Here is a 27,102-nt window from a genome sequence, read left to right on the forward strand (position 1 = left end):
ATGATGATGATGATGATGATGATAACTATCAATGCCATTGCTGTGCCAACAACATATTTGAATCCTATGTGACATGTAATGTAAATGCATACATACATATATATACATGGGGGCATTCATTAATTAGGACTTTGTGTTATAATCCCTGAAGCCGAGATGGTTCACATTGGTTGGGGTGCAATGCAATGTATGCATAACAGGATTGCAACAGGATAACAGAATTGCAACATCGAAACCACGACTAAAAAGTAATTACAAACTATATATAAAATAAAGCTGAATTGGAGAAGAAAGTCACATTATGTTGTGAAATATCTGCCAGCTGCATTCATGGTAATAATGTGCAGTGTTTATGGAAAGGGAGGAGGAATATAATAAGTGTGCAAGAAAAAGGTTGGAATTGGTTCTTATGCAAATGCTGTTATCTTTTTTTTTATCAAACCTACCAAATGAGTCTGAAGTAATTTTTTATAGCATCCACAACTTGTTATCTGATAATGACACTGCTCATCTCAGGACCCACTGACAGCAAAAACCCCTCTTCACTACCATTCTGGCGTCACATCATTAAGTGCTTTGATACAAAATAAACAAAGCAAATATCAGATGATGAGTAACTAGAGTATCAACAGTTTAAATGTAGCTCTATATCCGTACAACAGAGAGATCAGTTGTCAACTGTTCATTAATGCAAAAACATATAAACTTCCAAAGGAAGCTAAACTTAGTACTTCAAAGATTTAGTGATTTTCATGGTACTAAAAGCCATTTAAAGTAAAAGTCTAGTAATTTGTGTAGGAAAACTATTTGATGTTAACAGGAGTGTTTCCTGTATCAAAGAAATAAAAATCGTTATTTAATCATGTTTATATTTGAAATATGCTGTCATAATAACAACAATAGCATTTCATTCATTAAATGGTGAATATCACAATCAGGGAAGATTAAAAACAAACCAACCAAAAATACGAAAAGTAAAAAAACAAAACAAAACAATTGCGTCATAAATGATGCCTCTTCACTTGTGTATGTTACTGTAATATCAGATACTACAGTAATATAAGGGTAACTACACTGATAAATTAACTAATTCTACAACAATTTCTGTGGATGTCACTCTGTACTGCTAGCTAACATCAAGTAAAAGGCTAGATAGGCCGAGCGTGAAATACAGAGGACTATGAAAATCTTGTGCATGATTTAACCTGCCCTCTGGCATTCAGAGTGAACACCCAGTGAAAGCATAAAGAACAGTGTAGTTAATCTTTACGGTGGACAGATTTAATGGAACGGTGTCAAGTGACAATAGCTGGAAAAGCCATTGGAGTGAACTTAATGCGATCAGAATGGCCCGTGTCTGTCTCCCATCTAGGAATTTACAGTAGGGGGGAAAAGAGCAGGTGATCCTTTCTCAACCCCACTTATAGCACACACACATACAGACACACACACACACACAAACACTCACCCACACACACACACACACAGAAACACACACACACACACACACACACACAAATGGTCTTTCCTCTCTGCACATGCTCGAGCACACACTCAAACAATAAACTCTAAATTTCATTGCAAATCCCACAGCATATAAACAGTTAACACACAGTTTGTAACATACTGGAAAGTTGCAAAAAATTAAAGTTGATTCATGCATTCGCAACTATGACTCCCCTGTGGGCAACCACAATCACTAAAGGTTGGTGTTTAAACAGACAACAGTGAATGGCAACACAATAAAATACAGTTGTAATGATTGATAAAAATGTGATCCTTAAAGGAGAAGTTGTAATTGCTCAAAAATACTGTGCATTAATATACATTTGTCCAGCTACAGCATGGTATTTAATAGGGGGACTAAAAATAAAGTCTTACCATATTAATTGCCACTGTTTAAATTAAATGTTAATGTTTCACTCTTACCGAACTATTCATTAGTTGACATGACGTTCCTCGTCGCAGGACTTGGTATGCCAGGTGACCTTTCTTTCAAAAAAGGGAACCTGCATGCTGATGTGTGGTAGTGTGTGTTTTGTAACAGGACGAGTCCAGCACACAGGGAGTCCATTAATGCTCCTACTCCCCCGCCCATCCCTCTCTCTTTCTCTCTCTCTCTCTTTTTTGACCATTCCTAACGGAAGACACCCCCCCCCCATATAAACACACACACACACACACACACACACACATACACACACACATACACACTTACCCAGCCTATAGGCCCCCACTGTGTGATCCTGTTTTATGGGACACACTGTTTTGATGGGAAATCAATGTGCTCATCAATAAACATACTACTGTGTTTGACTTCAAAGTGCCATAGAATTGCACAGAAACCGAAAAGAGGCTTTATATGTGAGACATGCTTATGTTCTGAGAGCAAAATGTGATATTTAATCAATTAACATTATGTTTTACTAGTCAAGCATTTTATTTGTCCCAGTAGATCATGATTTAAAATGTAGAACTGCTTTGTTACAATTTTTTTAATGTAAACAACAATTAAAAACATCTGAAAACAATTATATCTGGTTGATGCATTGCTGTATAATACCTGCAGATCAGGATAACAGGTCCCCAGCCTGTTGATGTACTTAGATTGGCTTTGACTTCAAACTTTTAATTTTACTCTGGGGCTGTGTCTGAGTCTTCTCCATGGTTCTTCGCTTGGATATGTGCACAGCTTCATCTATTCATGTATCCGTGAAAACACAAAATATATTATAGTCAGGTCCAGGCCAAAACTCCCCCAGCCCAGCAGGCGTTTGCCACCATACTTTGAGGATTTTATTTTTAATAGACGAATCACAATGAAACTTTAAAATTATTTGTACAAGATATGTAATTACATTCAAAAATGAAATGAAATTCTTTGTCAACAATTATACATTCTATATGCATTATGTTTGATGCTAACAAAAAATCACAGTATTTTTTTATCAAATTATTTACGATAGTTAGACTTTGCGCATTCTTGCCTTTTAGAGCAAGACGTTCTCCTCCTCCTGGCAACGCAATTGCAGCTCTTACATTAAATACATTCATGGTTTTTATCAACAAAGAGGAATTTCAGTTTTGAACATGTTATTCCCATTCCACTTGACAGTTCGATCTGTGATGATGAATAGTCTAATTTGACCTACAACCAGAGCAGAGGGAAGAGTTTATCCTTCTCACATTAACTGAAGTTGACATGCAGTTCTTTTCAGACACAGTCAAAGTGAATATGATAAACACATTGCACCAAAGCTCAGGAATTAGTATAAAGCTAAAACTTTTGAAGGTTTGAATCAAGTGATACACGCCTTTTTGTATTGCTCTAGAAACCCACAGGTAAAAGTGAGCATTTCATTAGGGGCAGTGAGCAATTTTGGTGAAAGACGTTTGTTGTTGAATTTTTGACTGCACTGGTCGGGGCCTCGAACCCGCAGCCAGAAAGCCAAAACTTCTGAGTCGTAAGCATCTGTCACTAGCACATCTCCTCCATTTTTTTTTCAAATAGTGGTGATGCAATGAGTTGATATTGTCGTCTGACTCAGTTTCCACCATGCAGTCACATTATAATATCAGTAATGTTATTACCAGCTGTAAAACTAACTTGATAGCACAGCCACAGCCACGAGTCACATGTAGTTCATACTCAGGGCCATCGTTTGTTTCAGAAACATTTAACATTTGCCGTGTACTGCACTATCATCCTCACAGCCACTCAACCTTTAATTTTTATCAATTAACTGGACAATGACTCAGAGCCCAGTCACTTGCTGCATGTTTTGTTTGTAAAATTATTTGGGTTGCTTCTTTAGACCAAAGGATGTCTTATTTTAAATGTCACAGTGGTTTGACAAACCAGTCATTCATTCTGAGTTAAGGCCCTCTCCCTTTCTCTTGGTGGGGTTAAAAAGTTTGACCTATGACCTCCCCGAGGGGGGGTCTAAATAAAAGAGAATTTTCCCTCTGGGATCAATAATGTGTCGCATTATAACCTTTATCAGACATTTCTATGCAACATGTTAAGATCACTTAAGGAGGTCCCAGGTTTAATGAGTGTCTGATACTTTGCATATAATGCTGTTGGATGAAAACCTTGTATCAAATAACTTAAAAGAAGGTTAATTCACTGAGCCAAGACAATATTACAAACTGAGATCACCTATTAAAATAACTTGGAATAGTAAAAAAACTAGCTTACCGTAATTTGTTGGCATCATGATCACTCAATGACAAATTTTAAAATAGTGCTTAAGGTTCCTCTCCTTTGCCCTCCACTCTCCTCTTGCTGTCCTAATAACCCCATGTGGCTACAAGCACCTCTTCCATTTGCAGATGATCTCAAAAGGAAGAACCCCTGCCTCAAGATCTGTGCACAATATACCAAGTTATTGGCAACTTAAAAAATGCCTGTATTTCGATACACCTTACTGTCGTACTCAGGCCAACTCAAAAGATTCTGACAGAAAAATCAATCCTAGATACTAAATTACAGTACATCATCTTATCATCATGGGACTCAACACAAAAACATTTAATTTCCGGAACATCTTCATCCCGCGGGGAACTGACTGTTTGTCGATGATTTTGCGCGAGAAACCACGACAAGTTCGCACCTGTCTAACTGTTGAACCAGCCTCCTCTGCTGCTTTTACAGGCTCATTATGCCCATAAACCAGCTGGCAGAATCAAATGAAAACCAGTGCGCCTCATTATGGCCCTTTCCTTCTAAGCCACTGGCGGAGTTACTCAACCTTCTCTCCCCGAAAATCGTTCAATAGCGACCCTGCGTGTGCACACACGGCGCTCTCGCAATCTTCACAATCCAAGACTTCTGGGAAACAAGGGAGTATAAGCACGAGGAAACGACAATCACAGCTGTGAGGTCACAGTGATGGTTTGGTGAGAGATCGAGCACTCTGTCTCCCCACGACACGAGCCGCGGGAGCAGGCTTGTTTTGCGTGGACCCACATGCAATGAGGTCCTCCTTCATTAAATGTGGGCCTTGATCTGCACGTGTAATTTACCTCATATGCGTCAGGAACAGGGACGTACACAAGAAGGTGCGACTAATCCTTCGCATTTTCATTCAGGAGGGAGACCGTTCAAACACTCCTTGTGTGGACTTTTCATATTTACTTTCCCGTTCGAGCCGCCTGGGCCCAAAAGACAATTCATTACTCGAACATGATATTCATCATTTCATCATGCACTGAGCATTTCTCTCTCTCTCTCTCTCTGCCCCCATGTATTTACTTTACGTGTCAAAACTTTGTGTTTGTTCTCTCCCCCAGCAGAACTCTCTGACTCCGGAGCTGTTGTTGTAATAATAATAATAATAATAATAATAATAATAATTATTATTATTATTATTATTATTATTATTATTATTATTATTATTATTAGTAGTAGTAGTAGTAGTAGTAGTAGTATTGTCCTGTATTAATCATCAGCAAACTGTGATTGTTTTTATTATTATCGTTGTTGCTATTATTATTATTAACAACATCATTTAATCTATAACAGTTACAGTATTGTCATTATAAGAATCAGTCGTACAGAGTTTAAACTACAGTTATACAAATGTTCCATGGTCTCTCTGTCTTCCCTCTATGCCCACCTCTCCCTTTCTCCCCCATTTCTCTCCTCTCACCAACCGGTCAGGCAGATGTTCCGCCCACATCTGAATCCGGTTCTGCTAGAAATGTCTTCCTGTTAAAAGGGAGGTTTTTTCTCCTCGCCTAGTGCTTGCTGATTGTGGGAACTGTTAGGGTTTCTCTGTCATTATGTGAGGTCTCAACCTCACTATGTAAAGTGCCTTGAGATTATGTGTTGTGATTTGGCGCTATATTTGAATTGAATTGAATGATATCCCATTGCTGTTGCTTCACGTATTAGAAAATACTTCTCCATATGAGAACTAAAGCACCGTCCTTTGGACTATGAAGGGGCAGGCTGCATTTGTAATGTGCTGACATGAAGCCACCTTTATAGTTACCAGTGTTTTACAAATGTGAATATTTGCTTTTTTTCCGCCAAACATTCGGGTTTTACCACTTGCTACGAAATGATTTGAACATATAGAGATGTGGCCCAAGGGGTCCTGATATCAGTAAGCAGTTACTGCATATTAAAGGTTAATCATGAGCGCCGAGCGCACCACCTGGTAGCCTCTCAGAGGGAAGTACCGAAGACACTAATGCAAGGCGGAGGGCTGTCCGAAGGTGTTGCATTGCTGAAGCTGTTCAAACACAGCCTCTTCTTTCAACGCACATTTCCAATTCTGTGTTGTTGTATTTCATTTACCCGTCAAACGTTAACACGCGTTTGTTCGCCTCAGCCGAGCGCCGAGAGACAATGTGTCATCGCTTGAACACCAGGCTTCCCGATTGGAAAAGCAAGTATAGATTTCTCCCAGCATTGCCTGTGGTAGCCACACGACACATACTTCAGTCTCTTGAGTGAAGTTGTTTTTACAAAGTACTGAATTAAGTGTCGACACCCCCCAATGATGACGTAGCTGAATTTTGAATTTAAGTTGACAATCAATACAAAATAAAACTCCAATGTCTATCAATAAAACAACATTCAGAAAGGCAATATTTCGACTTGTATTTAAAACTGTTTCCTTGAATAGACCAAATTCAAATAATGATATTCCCTAATTTATGTTTCTTTTCAGATATACTTCTTCCATTCCCAACTGCAAAGCCAAGGACAAATGACTTGTGGGGAATGGGGTATCCCCTTCAGGACTTCCCTTGCAGCATTTATGACTAGAAGGTATAGATAATCCGGGGATACGGAGCCGTGCACGCCTGCAGTCCGTCCACATTAAGGATAATATCTGATTTCCTAAAGAAGGCACTTGTGTCAAAGGTTAAGAGCCCTTGACTTGACTTATGTATTCCTCTGTTGTCATTAAACAACTGGTGGTTCAATGCATATTCAAAAGCCAGAAGAAATAGTGAAGCATGCTTTAAAATGAACTCTGCCACTGCTTAGAATTATCGCTTTAATATGCAATCGAATTGAAAATAGAATTGGACCTAAAAATCAAATGAATCAAAAGACCAAAGGAATATTTTTGAAATACAGACACACACACACACACACACACACACACACACGCACACGCACAAATAGACAGCGAGGTCATCCGCCGGATATGAACTGTGGAAAAGTACTGGTTTACTGCAAAAATGTCAGGAATCATTCAGAATCAAAGAAATCCTCGAATTTAATCCAAATAGTTATTTTTATTTTATTGTAAAGGGTATATGAAACTATAGTTGAATAGTTTTATGATTCATCATTTATCGCAAAGTTTACATGCAGTATCTTTCCAAATGAAAATGCAAATAATAATAATAATATTTTTAACAATAGTAATAACAACAACAATAATAATAATGATAGTGAAAATAATAATATCAAGAGATAAGGATTACGCATCTTATCACGGCACTTATATGAATCTTGAGATATCATACTCCACCCCCACCCCACCACTCAAAAAAAAGTTTTTGGCTCTCTTGGAAAAACCCAATATGTAAACAAAAGGGCGATGTGGTACCCCTAGGTTCCTATGGTCGATCAACATATCTCCATTCCTAAAGTAACAACGGTAATAAAAACAAGGTTTAAGACATTTTATTGTTATTCTCTTCAACTGTATAACATGTTGCGTTATTACATACCAGTAAAATACGTTTTCTTTTTCTTCTTTTCTTTTCTAAAACGACCTAGATCCACCTCACCTTTCTTTTCCGCACCACCACTGCAAAAAGGATACGTCTTTACAAGTCATATAATCTCAGATGTATCCATCTTTCGAACTCGATTGTACTTACGTGAATTTGAGAAAATGTGTACCAATAGGAGTGAGAGAGTGACGACGGTAATTTATTAGGTATCTTTCGTTAAGTGCTCTGCCTTCACACTTGTTTCGGGAAAATCCTTGAAACAAGCATACATTAAATTTGTGGACGCTTCAAAATGTTATGTACCCACTGGTAGATTTTTTTCCCCATTTGTTTAAAAAAAAATTTGAAGGCTGGATATGAGACTAAAAGATTTGTTAAGGTGGTTGTTTTTACCACCGTACCTTTCCACAAGTGGTTGAAGCTCGCCTCACGTCACCTTTGAAGCTGAATTACTTCGACTAAAAAAAAAAGAAGGGGGGTGGGGCAGTTTATTCAAGTGCCGGTTATTAAGAGCCAAGGTCCACTAGATTAGAAGACATAGGGTTCAGTATTGTGTCATGGTGCAACGAGTGGTGATGATGCACCGAGTCTGCACCGCTCAGTACCGGGATGGCGCTGGGTCCTGGCGGCGGCGCCAGGCCGTGCAAGGATGGTAAACCGGTGTTTGAGCCAAGAAGCAGGGCCGGGCTCGGGGACGTGTGATCCGGCGACCCCGAGGGTGTTTTATCGTCATCCGAGCTCCCCAGTAGTGTTTTATTTCCATTCATGGAAGAAGTCAATGGGTTGTGACTATTGCTGTTGGAATTCTCGTTGTTTTCTCTGCGAATAGAAAACAACGTCACACATTAGACTAATTTGTTTAAGCTACAGACAACAACACTACCAGTCCCAACATACAGCAAGGAAATAAACTAAAGAGAGGCTTTTAAAATATTCAGCCGTGATAAAAACGGAATAGATGAGCATGTGTGCAAAGTCAATTATTAGTAAATGCACATTTGTAACATTGTTTCAAAAAAGTACTAATTATACACACACACACACACACACACGCACACACACAACTACAGCTCTTTCCTCTCGCACAGCTGATGCACCCATACCCCCGTACCTATGTGAAAACAGTTAGTCAGTCATTGAAATAATTAGAGACTATAGTTGACTGTAGCAGCGCTGAGTTATAGTAAATGGCTGTAGTGGGGAACTGTGACCGAGAACAATAAATCCATTTGTGTGTTGAACCTGCATTTGGGTCTGTGTTTATGGCAAATTAATTAAAGCAGAGTGACCTCTGACGCAGAGTGCGTAAACTCTCGGCCTTTTGAAGTATGGATAAATGGCAGGCCTAATTGTTGCTAACCGCGTGCACGTTGCATGGCATGGTTCATATGTTTGCAGTGGGGAGTCAGGCTTTTCTCAGTGGGAAGGCATGATTTACGTGGAGCCTTCAGCCAGAATTAGTGGCCAGAGGGTGAAAGAAGACACCAACCCAGCGAACACCTGACTAAAACACATTTCCAACCTCTCTGCGTGGCTGCCTGTGTAACTTCCAAACTTTGAAATGCACTCCAAATGAAATGTCAACTGGGCTGGTGTGGAAAATATTACCCCACCACACTAGTTACACCGCAAAACAACTTTTAAGCGTGTTCCGAGGTGTTTTCCCCCTTTTCTCTGTGCCCAGGTTAAAAGTTTGTTGCTCTGATCTTGGCCTAATAGTCGAATTTTCTTTTAGTATAAATGTGATTACTAAAAAAATTAAAATGAAGTAAATGCGGCTTTTATACCCCTAGTTATTTGCCTGACGACAACCTTTAATTTTTGGCACCTTTTACGCACGGCCAAAATTATCACAAACATAAAAGTAATTGAGTTTACTAAACTCTGTATGTAAAATTGAATATGAAATGTGCCTGCTTCCAATATAATTTGCCACATGAACATAAAATGACTGCATATCACTGGGTGATTAGTTAGAACATAAAATCTTATTATTTTGATCGATAAAAAATTGCCAGATGTAAATAAGACATTTCTATTGCACAAGCGGACAGTTGTAGCAGTGACTGTTTGTGACTCAAAAAACTGTTTTACTTTAAGTAGGAAGATGTGTGCCTTGTGTTTTGCCCGAAATCATAATAATACAAGGAGCAACACGAACACATTCTGAGAAATGTTGAAGTGTCTTTATCCTACCTTTCCTTTGCCTCTGCCGCACGGTCTCTCTGTCGTCGGTTTTTGAACCAGTTGCTGACTTGCGTGGTGGTGAGTCCCGTGGCTTCGGCCAGCTCTCTTTTCTCCCGCGGAGATGGATAAGGATTGTGAGTGTACCACTCTCGGAGAACGCTCCTACTCTTCTCCTTGAAGCAGTAGCTCGTCTCTTCTCCGTCCCAGATAGAGCGGGGCAGTGGGAACTTTCTCCGGACGCGGTACTTCCCCACGGCTCCGAGCGGTCGGCCTCTCAGCTTCTCTGCCTCGATGTAGTGCGCTTTGAGCCACAGCTGCTGCAGCTTCGGGTGGTTGTGCGGTGAAAACTGGTGGCTCTCCAGGATCTTGTAGAGCTCTCGGAAGTTCCCCCGGTGGAAGGCGACCACGGCTTTCGCTTTGAGGACGCTCTCATTTTTGTGTAGGTGTTCGCACGCAGGGAGGGACCAGAGGAAGCGCCCCAGCCGCTCGATGTTCCCCCCTTGTTGGAGGACTTCGCAGACACACGCCACTTGTTCCTGCGTAAACCCAAACGTGGGGAGCATGGACATGGCGACAAAGTAAACCAATGCAGATTATAGTTTGCCTTACTTCCACGTCCCCCCTCAGTCCCACATTAAATCAAAACGCATTAAGTCCATACGCGACAAGAAAGTCCCCAAAAGAATAGCCTCAAACTTAAACTGACCAGGGATAGGTGATATCCAGCTGCGTATTGAGGAATAAACCCAAGCCCATTCAGCCGTGCAAAACCCCAACTCGTCATAAAGTTGCTACTCCTTCTATCGTCCTCCTCCACCTTTTCTATGCCGTTTCAACATAACCTACTCCCGGAGACCGGGCTCGCTGACTCGTTTTAATAATATTATTCTAAACTGGCAAGACAAGCGATTATATGAACTCTGATTGGTCGGTTATTTGACCCGGGGATGGTGAGGATAAGACAATAGCCTTAGTCAAATTATTTGCCATGGTTACGCTGTCACTCAAAGTAACCTGATATGCTTTGAGGTGGCTCCCTGGCAAAGTCAACCCAATTGTTCCATTCACGAGCAGCCCGCCTACCAATAGAAATGTTGCTCAGATTTTTCTCCTAAAACTGTTTTTTTTTCTCTTTCCCCTTCATTTTGACAGACACATCGGGCAGCCAAAGAGCGCAAAGCTGGGGGAGGGTGGAGAGGGAGAGCAGCGCCGATCCCGCAGCCTGGGGAATGATGGCGCCAGAGCGCACAGCCTGCTGCAATAATTCTTCATGGCCCCGGCAGCTTATCAATCAACGACTGGAATTTTAAAGTTAGTTATCCTTATCTTTTCATACAAGTGAAGTGACTGTCAACTACCGACGAAAAGTGATGTAGCTTTAAATGAAATGTTTGCAAAAATACCCGACCTGCTTTTGCATGAAATAAAAATAAAAGTAGACAAAGATAAATTACACAAATTCTGTCGGTAGCAATGTATGTTTTCTCACCTCTAACATGTATAGAGAAATTTTATTCGCATTCACTTGTCGTTGTAAAAGTTGCATTGGTCTTTTGTAAAAAGGAATTTTGATTAAGAGGGGTTTCCGGTGATTGGAATATGACTCACGCCAGTTATCATTGAAAAATAGATTACATGTCACTGAATTCAAGCAATATTTGATAGCTTTTAATGTAGATTTAAAGAATGTGCGATGAAATATTCACAAATATCTGTCTGTTAGCTGTATTGTTTCCTTTAATTTTATTTTGTCTTGCTTTATTTTATTTTATTTTATTCTGTTTCTTATATTAAGGACTTTTAAAATCTAATCTGGCATAAATATGAACTTCCAGTATGAAGTAGATTTGTTATAATGATTAAATCATATATTTTACTATAATGATTATATTATAATGAGGAGGCTTGTTATGTAAAGCATGTGACAGCAAAGATGATGGATATCTAAATGAGGGGTGAGGCCGTGGCTAGAGGAGCACACAGAATGGCAGACAATATTAGTGTGTGCGGCCGGACTAATGGTGAAATGAAGAGTTCGCTGTGGAGTGTGTTGGACAGGGAACGGAGAAGGAGAGTGTTGCGAGCGACAGGGGAGAAGGAAAACGGAATCAGCCATCACACTAGGTGAGACAAAAATTTCCGTTCTATTTAATACACCGGGCTGACACGCTGTAGGGCAACGGCGGAAGAAGATGAAGTTAGATCATTAAAATCACAAGCAGGATCAGGAGAGAAGATGGGGGGGGGGGGGGGGGGGGGGCGCAAGAGGAGATGTATGAGGAAAAGTGAGAGAATGGATTTTTAGCGATGATTTAGTGAAGATCTGTGAATCACTGAGGAGAATGTGATGAGAGGTACTTGTTGAAAGGATGAGTTCTGCCCTCCAGACTGCAGAGAAAACAGCGTCAGCAGCGCGATGAGCACAAAATGAAAGTAGTTAGATTGTGTTGGGCAGTTGTCGGGTGTGTGGAGACGTGTGTCATTGACTCTTTGGCCAAAGGTTGACCAGCTGCTCAATTTTTATTGCGTCACCACGGGACCTCTTCATTAGAGATACGATTGTCAGTGTACATCTGCACTCAGTGCTATTCGACACTGCCCCCCCAGATAATGGCAGATAATGTACAACATATTAAAGGTTTTGAAATTATTATTATTAATTATTATTATTATTATTATTATTATTATATTGGTTGACATTATCAGGAGTAAAATGATACCCGTATGTCGAGCTGCAGAACTTCATTTAATATTTACAAATATAACTTGCATATAAATGGACGTAGTGTCAAAAGTCAATCCGTCCTCGGCAGATGTCAAAATAATTTGCTCTCAGATGCCAAGAGCAATCTGTCAATATTTTCCCGTTGTATACAACTCTTAGCTGCCTTTGCCTGATGAGCTTTCTATCTAAGCCGCGGCTTTTTTTTATGAATTACAAGTGTAATTATGTTAAGTATAAGTTGGTTTATCACAAGAGATGACGAGTGGAGACGTGTAAGTGGAGCCTGATCTCTGTTTCCGTGTTGTGTTCTCCCTCTGCTTCATACATCGACCTCGGCTTCGCCAGGAGCGCAGTTCTCAGATTATTACGGCATCAGTCCGCGGACCAGGGCTCGCTTCAACTGGACAGTGAGAGAAACAAAGGGAGCGATTTAACCTTACCGTCATTTCATATACGTTTTATTCACACACACACACACACACACACACTCACACACACACACACACACACACACAAATACGACGAAACAGACAAATACATTATACTACTACTGCTATTATTACTACTACTACTAATACTACTACTAGTATCTAATTAAACAATTACAATGCCACTTGTTTAATATCAAGAGTACAATTAAGCCACTTTCTGAATGTAATTTAATCTGTTGACTTTGATTCAGCCAGCTCACAGACACAGGAGTAGGCATGGAGGGTGGAGAAGCGAACGATGAGCGAAAATATGAGCACTTGTAAACACAGTCAGTTTGACATATGTGACATTTTAAACCAAATTCAGATTAAAAAAAAACTTATCACCTCTTTTCATCTAACACTAACACCTAAAGGTCTTTTCCTTCCTGAAAATAGGTGCAACTATTACTCACAGTGGTTGCATAATTTTTCAGCAAGGTTATTTATCGTCTCATTACGTGTCATATCAAAGGCCACTCAGGCATTTTAACGCCTGTTAATCTATAAAAATGACATTGCACGATAAAATAGCACTCTTCCTGGGGCTCTTATTTTGAAACAAACATGTTCCCATATTTCATTTATTTGTGTTTTCCTTACTTTTTGGTAAAGTTCTTCACCTCTGCTTTACATGTGATGAGCTCGTTGTGTTGTGGACCCTAAACCACTAAACTCTTGCTTCGGCTGTTTGTTTTGGATGTTTTTTAAATAAAAGTTTGAGAGCTAATCCCTGCCTGAAGAGACTGTCCCGCTCACCATGGTGGCCAGTTGTGCAACATTTGCTCACTTTTAACACATCTTATAAGGTTGAATTATCTTGGAAATTAGGATATGCTCGAACAAAGCAAATACAAAAAGCAAGTAATTAAAATGTGATTCCAAATATAAAGCATCTTCATTGTATTTGGCTGTTCATGGTCGGTTGTGAATGTGTGCCCTGGCAGTGACAGGGCAAATCAGGGTCCAGTGTCTGGCCCTGACAGTGTTTGTAAACCACTTGTTTCCACTGATCAGTTTGATCAGAATGCTCTGGCTCTGAAACTGTAATTATTAAGCCTGCTGAAGAATGGAGATCACGTTTCCCCTATTAACCGACCCTTATTTTCACAACCTCCCACCGCCACTCTGCACCACGACCTCCACTAATTGAGCTGATTATTGCAAGATGTGTGTTTTTGTCTGTGTTGGAAAGTGCATGTGTAGGGGTGTTGGTATATAGCAGGGTACATTTATGCTGTAAGACTGCTTCATGCACTGACATGAAACAAGCGCAACAAGGGGTTGATGAGTAACATTCTTTCAGACAGACATCCAAATGTTGGGCAGGGAAAGAGAGAAATTATTAAAGCCAGAACCTCAGCGTCTATATGGGTTAAGGGGATGTGAATGAGAGTCTATCCAATTATTGGTTGTTTACATCTATCTTGTTACCCCAGGGGCCAGGGCTATAGAGAGTGGAGAATATTTCACGAAATTCCACTGGCAAGCAGCAGGGAGGGCGAGGATAAAGGGGCGCAGCAGAAGAACGTCTCTGTGTGGTAAGGTGTGTGTATAGGTGGAAGTCTTGTCTTAATTTCCAAAAGGCTCTGACCAGTCGGCAGGTTCATCAGACTGGATGGTTCACATTTCAGGCCCAGTCTGCACAAAACGTAGTAAAAGGTGAGCGGAGCATTACCTTTAGATGATGATCATCACAGGCCAAATACCAGCCTCTAAATTTAAAAATTCTGATAGAATGGCTTGCTGAATGCTCATTTCATGCCTAAAGATTCCATATTAGAGCTTTCCAATTTTCCATGATCTATTAATTTTAATTGGTAAGACTTTATTTTACCAAATAATTTTAGTTTTCCTCGGGTTGGAAAAATCTCAGAGATAAAATTTGATAGCTATCTAGCAATACACTCTCCTGATACCAATATAATGAAATACTGGCTTAACTGTGTGGGCATTGTTATATAAAGATAAATGAATGCTTCGATTAAGTATTATTTTAAAAAATCTGGATTATCATCCCTTGATGAAATCTTTACATTTTCTGATATGAAGAGAACAAATGAAAAGCAACGCAATTAAGTCACAGACTGTGCCCTAATGCAGTTACATTTATCACCCACTAGCAAAAAACACAACACTGCCCATCGATTAGACCACACTTTTTTGGAACAAACCTGCACCCAAAAAGCACTACTACTTAATGAAAATGTGTGCGAGAAAGAGAGTCAGTGAGTGGATGGGTGAGAGAGAGAGTGCAGAGTGCCATGGTAAATTTTTTCCGATCAATCATTCCATTTGATTCTTGTTTATTTTCAGGAGTCACAGGGTCATTTCAGCCGAACACTGAGCCCTTTATGCACTGCCAGGGCGTTTCCCCTCCAACCACTATGACTGAATAGCATACATTCTGCCACATTTGGACAGGAGAGAGGTTCCAGCACTTCCCAGATATTTCACGGCTCCTGACCTTTATGGTGAGGTCCCCTCAGACCTGTCTCTAATCGAACCTGCAGTGTGTAGATATGCAGGTGTATAAGCTTCACACACACTGAATTATGTCAATGCTGTGGGATTGTTCTTAATGACTGCGAACACACTCCAGTATGGAATTTTGTACTATCATCGTCTACAATTTGGCAAATGGTGCACACGGGAAAAGCGTGCAACCTCCCTATGCATGAATTTTCTTTTGAATAGGCTTATGCTGTTAGTGTGAAGTAGTCTTTTTTTAAACCAGTCAGACTTGCACAAATTACACTAGTTTAAGTTTAATCGGATCAACGCATTTACTAACCTGCTTCAAACTAACACAGTTTGGATGGAGGAAGTTGATTCCATTTTTAATGCTGCATATTGACTATAAATCGTCAACCTAGCAAGAACTTAACCTGCTCCTCTTGAGTAGTTTGTTATGGCAAGCAACTAAGAAACCACCATTGGACCAATATGTAGGATCAGATAAACCTGCTCTATATCCAAGTGGACTGAAGCCTGGGGCACATAATTGGATCATGATAACCAAACCGTTCTGATCATGTAACATTTGAAATATCAAATAAATGACTTTCTTGGCCAGAAACATGAGGAAAACCTTTGCCCCACCCATAAAACAAATAAAAAGAGGACTTGACACTAATACCACAATGTTATATCAATGTGAATAAGGCCGGAACCTGGAACAGAGCATATTTTGGAAACTGTTTTTACTGAAATAGTGAAGGAAGCAAGAAGACACAAAACAACAACATTTTGAAATACCCACAGAGCTCTGCATTCTAAGTGCAGCTTTAAAAGTAGACTGCTTGCTCAGTTATTTTGTCTCAGAAAACATGGCTCGGATTGCCAGAAAATGTGTGAATGCTTAAGTCAACCAGGGGATTTCAGTATCCTGTGTGAATGTTATACATCTTACAGTATTCCTTTACATAGAACCCAAGCTTTTCAGTTAAAGCAAAAGTCTGCAGCATCGCTTAATGTTTTTCCCTCATGCAACATTCTTCCTTTTTTTTTTTATAGTGCTGGAACTCATATGTCAGGAAAGAATTTATCAAAAGTGACCCGCTGCAATTAGCAATGTGCTAATGCTTGAATTTGTATCCATTACTTTATGCAGGGTTTTTACAACACTTGGTGGTTTCACTTGAAATACAGTCTTGACCCCATGTCACTGGCCATATGGGCAGTAAATAGTTCCATGATAGAGTTAGCACTTGTACTGTACCAGAGAGAAACTTACATATCACACTACTTGGTGTTTTTATGCCATGAAGATGATTGACAGTGATGATTTGATAATGTCATTGGTTTTTTGGTTTTCTTTTCGTAATAAGACTCAGTAGGTTAGATTGAAGGGCTGCCCAGTGGTGAAATCCTGATTTGCATGTTCTCTCGTGTATGCATGCATTCTCTCCAGGTTCTCCGGCTTCTTCCCACAATCCAAAAACATGCAGATTGGGGTTAGGTTAATTGGAGACTAAATTGACTGTAGGTGTGAATGTGAGAATTAATGGTTGTTCGTCTCTGTATGTTGGCCCTGCGATACGCTGGCGACCTGTCCAGGGTATACCCCGCCTCTCGCCCAATGTTAGCTGGGATTGTCTACAAAAAAGCTAACGTAATAATATATTGTACAGTTTTTTATGGGTAATGGATATTTTTATGCCTAATATGCAAGTCCTCGGGCAAGGCATCCAATTGTGTTGTAGATATGGATGTATCAATATCTCGCTTCCATTCAATTTTAGTTTTATTATTGAGGTCTGGTTGAACATAATAGCCTGTATATTGCTGACACAGAGCCTTTCCTGTCAACAATACCCATTTTTTGTCATCAAGAACCTATTATTTCCTATATATATATGCCTCTAGACATAAGTGATTTCAAAACAGATTTTATTTTTAAATAAAATAGAAAGTCTTTCAGCCCAAACTGTGTTTTCAATATATTGAAAGATGTCATATTTCTACTTTCCATCACTTGTACCACCTGTTTTATGATGTATGGCCGCCATACCTTGTTTTTAAGGGGTTTTACCACCTACAGTGAACAGAGGGTTTATGCAGGATTTTCACATGAGAATTTTAACAATGGACTATACAGCCTTGGAATGATTTGGTGTAATGGGTATGTATTTAGGACCCAAATGCAGCACTCGATAACTGAGGTATAGTTGGTAATGACCTTTATTTAAGCCACAGGAATCACAGCAGTTAAGCAGCACAGGATAAAATTCAGAGAAGGCGGCAGGCAACGAGTATCTGGAACCTCCCAGGTGAGTCGAGGAGTCGACTCAGCCGAGTCGAACGGGAGTACACATGGCAATAGTTCAGGCGAGGAATCGCCGTATTCACTGAGCAGCTCCGGGTAGAGTGAGGGTTGGGGGGGGGGGGGGGGGGGGGTCGAGGAGCCGTAGCAGGGATTCACCAAACAGTCCAGGAGCTCGTGGTCGGGGGCAGAAGGCTGAAGTGATATCTGGGGAAGCGACGAGACGGGGTAGTCAGAGGCAAGCAGGGTCGATACCAGGACAGCAGTCCGAATAACGCTGGAGAGTCTTGCATGAGTACAAAGAACAATCTTGCAGTGAGTGCATGGTGGAGAGCCATATATGTAGTGGGTTGATTGCTGATCAGAGGCAGCTGCAGCAACAGGTGAGTGGAGTTGGCCTGATGAGGAGGGAGTGGCTAGCAGACAGGTGAGGAGGAGGAGGGGCCGGTGGAAAAGTACTGGGAGCATGAGATGACTGGGGTGAAGAGAATGCAGACCGTGACATTTGGGGATTATACCACAGGATTAATAAGGATAAATCTTTGTTATGTTCTTCGATAATTTGTTCCTCCAGCCATTCTCATCTGCCAATCTGTCTCACACCTTTATAAACCCAATTCAAGGGGTATCTTATATGCTAAATAATACTGGTAGATATCTAGTAGTCCTATTCCTCCACTTTACTTCTCAAGTTCATTCGTTTTTTTTATGGCTAATCCATGTTTTTTTCTATCCTTCCATAGGAAGCCAGAAAATAATCAGTTTATTTCCTTAAACCAACTAGGAGGGAATTTAAGTGCTATAGAGGACATCTGGAGCTGGACTCAATTGTGGGCTGAACATCTGCCACGACTGGTTGGTGAGAGGAGAGAAATGGGGGAGAGAGAAGAGGTAGGCAGAAAAGAGAGGGAGCGAAGCGAGAGGAGTAGAGAAGAGAGGGAGAACAGTTGTATAACCGTTGCTTAAGGTTCTCTCAGAATAATTGTTATGATTCCTTAAAAATACTGACACTTATAGATCCTTTTTTGTTGTTGTTGTTAATAATAATAATAATAATAATAATAATAATAATAATAATAATAATGGATTAGGATCCTGCAGCTCTGGAGAGAGATTCATGCACTAGGGGAGAGAGAAAACAAAAAGTTAGACATGGGAACAGAGAGAGAGAGAGAGAGAGAGAGAGAGAGAGAGAGATCCTGATGGGAGTTCCCCAGCAGTCTAGGCCTATAGCACCATAACTAAGAGATGGTTCAGGGCTCACTCTGACCAGCTCTAACTATAAGCTTTGTCAAGGAAGAAGTTTTTAGGTCTAACATTAAAAGTAGATATGGTTCAAGAGGAGAGGAGCCTTGTGGCTGAAGGCTCTGCCTCCTATTCTGCTCTTACAAACTCTGGGAACCACAAGCAGTCCTGTGTTTGCAGATAAAAGTGATTCATTGGGATGATATGGAAGTATGAGCTCTGTAAAATATGATGGAGCCTGATTATTACGGGCTTTGTAGGTGAGGAGTAGGATGTTTTCTATTCTGAATTTTATAGGAAGCCAAAGCAGAGATCGTAACACTGGATAAACATGATAACTTTTACTAGTTCCTGTCAGAACTCGTGCTGCAGGGTTTTGAATTAACTTGAGGCTTTTCACAGACTTACTGGGACACCCTAACAGTAATGAATTAGAGTAGCCAAGGTTCCTCACACTAGAGCTGGGGGACAAAGGTATGCCATCCAAGGTAACTATATGCTCTGATAATGTTTCTCTGAGGTGTTTAGGGCTGAATACAATGATCTCAGTTTTGTATGAATTTGGAAGTAAAAACTCAAGGGTCATCCAGGCCTATATGTCTTTAAGACAATCCTGAAGTTTGTCAACCTGATAAGTATCATCTGGCTTAATAGATAATATAGCTGTGTATCATCTGCAAAACAATGAAAAGTAGGTGGTGCTTTCTGATAATTTCCCAGAAGGGAAGCAAATCTAAAGTGAAAAGTATTAGTCCCAGCACAGAACCATTCCACAAGGTTCTAATATGGAACAGTTAATTAAAGGTACATCTTTAAACAGCCTTGAATCAATAGGCTCTAAAAGACAAGTTGATTGCTTGGATGAAGTGACCAGTGAAGTCATCAGCCAGATATATGAGGGAAAAGCAGTCTAGATATAAATTAGGCAATTCTGTTAGTTCTGAGGCTACTGTTTTGGACAGTGTATCTGTGCTATTATTGGGATGAAGCTGATGAATTTTTTTCTCTGATGGTAATAATCTTATTAGTAAAGATGCTCATGAAATCATTACTGCTAAGAGTCAGAGGAACAGACTGTTCAGTAGAGCATTTACTCCCTGTCAGCCTGGCTACAGTGCTGAAAAGGAACCAAGATCAACAAGATCATCAATTTGTGTGAGAGTAAAGCTTTGATAACTATGCTGCACTTTACAGACATATGACAGTGGAGTAAATAATGATGGAATTTTTTTCTTGAATTAACGTACAGAGTTTTCTGATAGAAACCTGCTTTAACAGAACTTTTTTCAGAATTTAGTGTGAGAATTCAAATGTGACCAAAACATGGTCTAACAGGAAATATTATGAGATTTTCAATGTCTATGCTATACATGTATCTTGAACAAGGTTGACGGTGTGATTAAAACAGTGAGTGGGTTTATTTTATTTCAAATCATCCACTACAATGACTTTATCTGTGCTGAGCACTAACTCAGATAAAAAGCCTGAAAATTCTGATACAAATTCTGAGTAATGGCCAGGTGGACGATATACAACATCTAGAAGAAGTGTTTTTTGAGATTTCCAGCTTGGGTGAATGAGGCTAAGAGTTAGGCTTTGAAATGAGTTTAAACTATGTTTAGGTCAAGGGTTGATTAATAAGTCTGATTGGAAAATTGCCGTCACCCCTCCTCGGCCTGTGCTTAGAGGAATATGGGAATTTTATTGTAATGGGAGGTGTTGATTCATTTAATGATCAATTGTGATGATCAGTTGTCAGATCATTCACTAAAAAAGATTCAGATGAAAGTGACCTAATATTTAATAATTCACATTTAATTGTTCTGTTTTTAGGTTAATATATAGGATTTTTGTTGAGTTTTAAAAGGTTTGTATGAATTACACCTATCTCATTTACTTTCAGTTTAAAAGATTAAGTGGTTGGGGGGCAGACACAGTTTTTATGGGGTGTTGAGGAAGTGACCTACTAGAGTTGCAGAGAAGCGTGCAGGACTGTAACTCTGCTTCTGGTCTCAACTCTGGTCTGTCACAGTTTTGACTGTCTAGCTAACTGAGTGAGATTTCTAGAAATAAGAGCTGCTACCTCTAAAGTAGGATGAATGCCGTCTCTCCTCATCAGACCAGGTTTTCGCTATAAAGTGCACCAGTTATCTATAAAGCTCACACTGTTTGGACAACACCTTGACAGCCAGCGGTTTAAGGATGACATGCGGCTATATATGTCATCACTGCTCAGGTTAGGCAGGGGTCCAGAGAAAACTACGTCGTTACTGCCTTATTTTCGGACAGTCACCCAGCCGCCCTGTCCTCCTCGCTACTGGGGAGTGCTTGGGGGGCTGAAGGAGCTATACTGGGTCGGCTTTCACGGGCTAGCTGGGACTGGCTAATAACATCCGCGCTTCCTAATGACTGAGCCTTGCCTCCACTGAGGCAAATAAACAACAATTAACCATTATCAGTAAAGGACGCAGATAAATAACTTAACATCGAGCACACAGAGCAATAGAGAGAGCAGGAGAGGGAGAGGGAGAGAGAGAAGCTTGTTTGCTGTTAAAGCTAGCTAAGCTACGATTCGGAGCAGATAAGAGCGTGTAAACCGCTGTGAGTTAGCGAGCATGTTGCTAAGAGGGAGAGAGCTGTGAGTGATTAGACAAAACAAGGGTAAGTGGAGCGGATCATTAACCCAGGAGTTAGAGAAAACAGCAGTGTTAAAAGAGACGAAGATGAGCAGTGGATAAACACAAGTTACACCAGCACCAGCAACTGGAAGTGACACATTCGTTACTGCCGATTCTAATGAATAGTATATAAATGATTTCAATAATGTGTGTACATAATTCAGTGTCAGTGCATAAAGTAAAAGAGATTGGCATTGAAGAGGACAAGTAAAATGGGGCACCAATCAATCATGGTAGATCAACATCACCATGTCATTAATGTGGTTAATGACTAAAAAACTAAAACAAAGGAATCCATTTAACATTCACCTGAACATGTAGTGTTCTTTAGTATCAGTGTTTCCAAAGAAGTAAGTAAGTAATGTTTATTTATATAGCACCTTTCACAGACATGGTAAAACATGAGATCAAATATACAAGAAAACAACATTTTCAAATCAAATAAAAAGCACATGAAGACAGAAATATGAAGTCTCATGAAGTCTTCTCGTCATGGTAGACTTAGATACTGATACACCTACTTCCTGGAGAGTGTCCTTCACTTGGGTAAATGTTGTGAAGGGGTTTTTCTTCACCATGGATCATTCCTGCGATCATCCACCACTGTTGTCTTCCGTGGACGTCCAGGCCTTTTTGAGTTCCCGAGCTCACCAGTGCGCTCTTTTTTTCTCAGAATGTACCAAACTGTTGATTTGGCCACTCCTAACATTTCTGCTATCTCTCTGGTGGATTTTTTCATTTTTTTCAGCCTAAAGATGGTCTGTTTCACTTCCATTAAGAGCTCCTTTGATCACATCTTGTGGGTTCACAGCAACAGCTTCCAAATGCAAATGCCACACCATCAACTCCAGAACTTTTAGGGAATAGCCCATGCAGCCCATGAAATAGCTTTTGAGTCAATTGTCCAATTACCTTTGGTCCCTTGAAAAAGAGGCGGCTACATATTAAAGAGCTGTAATTGCTAAACCCTTCCACCAATTTGGATGTGAATACCCTCAAATTAAAGCCGAGAGTCTGCACTTTAAGCCTATATTGATATTACTGTATCTTGAATATGTTTTGGTAAACAGCTAAAATAACAAAACGTGTCCAAATATATATGTGGACCTAACTGTAAGTTCCCTGAGGTGCAGTCTGCGTATCTCAAACTTTGTGGTTTTCCACAAGGGCTCTGTTTTTGGACATTGGCGTCTGAAATTGCAGATATTTTCATTCATCCATGGGGATTTTCAGGGCGGATTTTTGTTGTTCAAAGGAGCCACTTTATCTAGGACTGAGGAGCAATAACTTAAAAGATTGGATTAAAGTGTTCAAGTTACCAATCTTTGTAACAGCATTGCTCTCAAGCACCATAGCAAAATTGATGGCTGCAGGTCCGTTATTGATAGATGTAAATACATTTGTGGCAAGTGACACATAAATCCTTGGAACCAACATGGTCAATGTCTATACCGTGTGAGCAAACAAGGTCCAAAGTGTGCCCATGTGTGTAGGGCCACATACATGTTTTTATTCAAAAGACTGAGGGAGATTAAGAAATTCAGAGCCAACAGTGCACATGCTGTCATCAAATGAAAAATAAAATCATTGTCCATTATCACTTTGTGATATCACAGCCAACAGACTCTGGCCATTTGCATTTCAAAGGAACAATAAGGTTGTGGTGGTCAATCAAATAATTTTGATTGAGGACTGATTCATGATGTCATCATAGCACAGACCACTACGTAAAGAGAAGGGTATCGCAATCAGTGTCTGTTTTTATCTGTTCATTGTACTAGTTATTCAAACGTAGATATGGTAAACATTCATCATCTAAATGAATTTGCTCTCTTACAACCAAACCCTCCATCCAACTTTTTGCTGTATTCTGCTCACTATTGGGCAAAATATGAGATATTGTGAAAAAGAAAGCATGTGTACTGTAAATATAAGCATGGCACAATGTATCGCTCATTTTGTTTTTATATGTAGAATTGGATTACATAATTGCTTCTTTAATTCTGCCTGCAAAGCACTGAACATCCAGGAAACTAACAATTATAGTCAATAAAGAGCATATGGCAACCACAGCGATTTCAGAAAAAAGGACTCAGGTTGAGTAACTGCCACATGCATCATTACACTTTACTTAGGTTTAGTTTATCCATAGAGTTTTGGAGTTTATGGCAATGCTTTAAAGGTACCCTCCTTAAAGCCAGAGCATATATAGGGCTAGTAGTACAAATCTTACAAACAAAACTATACCAGTAAAGTAAGATAAGACAATCTTCTATTGACCCCCATGGGGAAAATTCTGGATAAAAGCTTCTTCAAATCCACTGCTTGTTAAAGGTCTTATAGTCTGAAAGGTTCGCCCTCAATTTATCATAAACTATGTTCATGTTCTTTTCAAAATGTATATAGGACTATCAAGCCTATAATTTCCCTGGAATTGTGTCATTCATCCATATTTTATCTTTTCACAATTGAGCCAGCAGAGCAGATACATTTAGAAAAATAATGTTACCAGAGATAGGCTTTTTATCAACATAATGAAGATCGCTAAAAAACAATAGCCAATCATGGTTATCCTTAAAACTTGTTTAAGGTTAATGAAAGATTGTTGTCTTAGATAAATATCCAAAAAGTCCACATTGACTGGAGAGGACATTTCAACTTTAATATTGAACCAAAGTGCTGGGCTTTGAAGGCCAAACCACCCACCCTGTCCTCCTCCCCTCAACTTCTAACCAGCAACTCAGACAATAATACTTCTTTTAGTCACTAATCAAATGGGAGAGGGCTCTCCAGATCGCAAAAAAACGTTACAGGTGAGCTTATAATGATATACAGCATGAGCTACGACAGACACAAAGCTTTTTGTACCAGCTCTGGGGTCATCTTTAGTGAAAACCTGCCTGTTGGCATGCAGTGGGATAATGAGCTTTCACACAAGCAGAAAGAGGGGATTACTGTCAATTGCTCCCAAATTGCAATAATACTCGCTGCAGGGCCACCCACACATGCTGATAGACAAGTGATAAATTGTAACATACTGTATGTCCATTCCACAGTGGCAAATCCTGACAGCAGCACACTGCCCACAACGAACTTCATTTTTTTATGGTGTGACATGTGGAAACAAATGGAGAGGCCCTCAATAGAGGCATTTAAAGTCTAAAATATTTACTTGGACAGGGAGATTTAAAAAATAGCACAGTTTCATTGGCTTATTATTTGTTAAGAGACAAAATACTTTTCATATATATATAGTGTATCCATTTCTAATTCAGTACTGTTTCAGGAACAAAGAAAAAGTTGAAGTGTCTGAATCTCACAGTATTGTCTTTTGTACTATCCTTTTGTAAAAGTCTCAATGATAAACTGATGATTTGAAAATTATACCATTTACTTTCACCTTATGATTGCTAGTTTGAGAGTTTATATAAGATAACCGTAAAAATATTGTATGTATATCACAGCACCCTCTCATACTGAATATAAATTGAAGAATTCCACCACACAAGAACTTTTTTCTGCAACTCAACATGGTAATTAGTTCTGATCATATCATGCCTGAGAGCCAAGCAGATGGCTAATTCAGTCCCAGTATCTAATCAGAATGGTCATTCTGAGAGTATAATTTCCTAAGAGGCCAGTGTTTCAGAATATTCAGGAGCAGCATGGGGGAGATCGGAGATATTCATCACCAGCACAGATTGGAAACAGGCCCTAATAAGTGACACATTTGCTTCCTGCCTGTATATGTTATAGCAGAATGTAGTGAATGTGGTACAGTGTGCATGTGTGTGGGGTGGGGGGTTACATAGTTGGAGTGTGTGGGAGCAGCAGCTGCAGCTATCTCAATATGATTTTCTGAAGATTTATGATATGAATGAGTAGTGTGTTTTTGGAAATAGAGGGTTAGGAGTGTGTGTGTGTGTGTGTGTGTGTGTGTGTGTGTGAGATCCAGGTATTACTTGTGTTGTGTCAAATTCAGGCAAAAACAAAAAATGCAAGGAGAAATGACACCTATAAAATCAGACTTGACAGTAAAATACAGCATTGTTCCTGTATCTCGAGACACCAACTTGTGGAAAGACATATTATTTACAGCCCTCTCTCTCCCTCTCTCACATAGACAGACAAATAATATATAGAAACACAACAACAGGATCTTCTTTGCGCCAACTCAAAGCTCAGAGACGTTTATCATGTTGGATCTCATCTTGCTGTTTCCTGCTCCTTTTTAACCTCATGTTGTGCTTCTACCTTGGGAGGGAGTGTCTTGGGGTCAGGAAAGGAATATCACACACGCACACACACGCACACACACACACACACACACACACACACACAGGTACACGCTAAATTCATTCACCAATGAGCACACGTGTAGTAGGTTGATGGAGGAGGCAGGAAGGGTTGTTGCAGCCTGAATCATATTTACATCAGCCAGTGTAATATTATCAATAAAAGCCAAGAGGACAGCAGCTCACCATAACTCACGAGAGACAGGGAGCACCACAGCTGTTCTGAGTTCATCTTCCTCAGAAGCAGCAGGGGTTAAGAAGAGCGATGTTAGAGCAGGGAGAAAGGAAGAGAAACAACGAGGAGGGAAAAAGAGCAAGTAGAAAGAAAATAGGGCAAGACACAAAAGAGGCATAGGGAGAAACAAACTCAAAGATAAATTATATGTTATCATTAGTGACTAATTTTTACTGTTTTGATTTGTCTATTTATTATTCAATTGATAATTATGATAATAATAGGTTTAGTTTAGAAAATGTGAATAAAATCCTCATCACAATTTTAGCTGCAAGTGACTTTTTTTTTTTAACATCCAACAGTCAAAAATTATATTATTAAATGATATTGTTATATTGCATTCAATTTAAATTTCATGTAAAACAAACAAACCACATGTGAACTTGATAAATTACTCAAATTATTAGTTTATTATTTAAATAGTTATGGATTCATTTTCTCTCCATCGACTAACTGATTAGCTGCCTAACTGTTTCAGTAATTGTTTGCATAAATAGAGAGATAAAGGAATGGTATCATTACAATGTGATTATACTGTATTGTATGAAAAATATGTGGCTTCAATGTATGATTTGTTGATTGTAAATTAACTGTATCAAACTGATGTATTAAGGATTTTTGTAAAATGTATTACTGTGCTGAACATCAGTGTTATCAGATGTTTTATATGATGACTGACAGAAGAGCGCTCAGTGGGAACGCCACTCAAGCGTTTGAGTTAACACCTGAGAAGGCTACTGCTGGTGTGTTGAGCTCTTCTGAATCCCTTGTGCAGACAGTTTTAAACAAACTACA

The 27,102-nt window shown here is 39.7% G+C and overlaps 1 protein-coding gene and 1 long non-coding RNA gene across 3 annotated transcripts in view; one reads left to right on the forward strand and one right to left on the reverse strand.

The window, feature by feature from the left end:
- Positions 1 to 7,240: 7,240 nt before the first annotated feature.
- On the reverse strand, positions 7,241 to 10,831 carry six2a (SIX homeobox 2a). 2 transcript variants are annotated; one of them, XM_035606937.2, is made up of 3 exons: positions 10,601 to 10,831; positions 9,904 to 10,430; positions 7,241 to 8,526 (listed from the first exon to the last, which is right to left on the reverse strand). In XM_035606937.2, exons 1-3 carry the CDS (start codon positions 10,676 to 10,678, stop codon positions 8,214 to 8,216), a joined length of 918 nt encoding a protein of 305 aa, XP_035462830.1. In that variant the 5' UTR covers positions 10,679 to 10,831; the 3' UTR covers positions 7,241 to 8,213. The 2 variants fall into 2 exon arrangements, with proteins under 2 accessions (XP_035462830.1, XP_035462831.1); XM_035606938.2 differs by having other exon boundaries at positions 9,904 to 10,765.
- A 1,102-nt stretch (positions 10,832 to 11,933) lies between these two features.
- LOC118284292 overlaps positions 11,934 to 27,102 on the forward strand; it is a 50,594-nt gene continuing 35,425 nt past the window's right edge. The window contains exon 1 of the long non-coding RNA XR_004784798.1: positions 11,934 to 12,018. This is a non-coding gene — a long non-coding RNA (uncharacterized LOC118284292). The remainder of the gene's footprint in view (positions 12,019 to 27,102) is intronic.

The sequence above is a fragment of the Scophthalmus maximus genome, chromosome 10, assembly GCF_022379125.1.
Source record: "Scophthalmus maximus strain ysfricsl-2021 chromosome 10, ASM2237912v1, whole genome shotgun sequence".
In the NCBI taxonomy this organism is placed as follows: domain Eukaryota; kingdom Metazoa; phylum Chordata; class Actinopteri; order Pleuronectiformes; family Scophthalmidae; genus Scophthalmus; species Scophthalmus maximus.

Coding starts and splice junctions, on each gene's coding strand:
- six2a (XM_035606937.2), bottom strand. CDS start 10,678: ATGACGAGTTGGGGTTTTGCACGGCTGAATGGGCTTGGGTTTATTCCT. Junction 10,431..10,600: donor CTGGATATCACCTATCCCTG/GTCAGTTTAAGT, acceptor GGGTTTACGCAG/GAACAAGTGGCGTGTGTCTG. Junction 8,527..9,903: donor GCGGCAGAGGCAAAGGAAAG/GTAGGATAAAGA, acceptor TTCTATTCGCAG/AGAAAACAACGAGAATTCCA.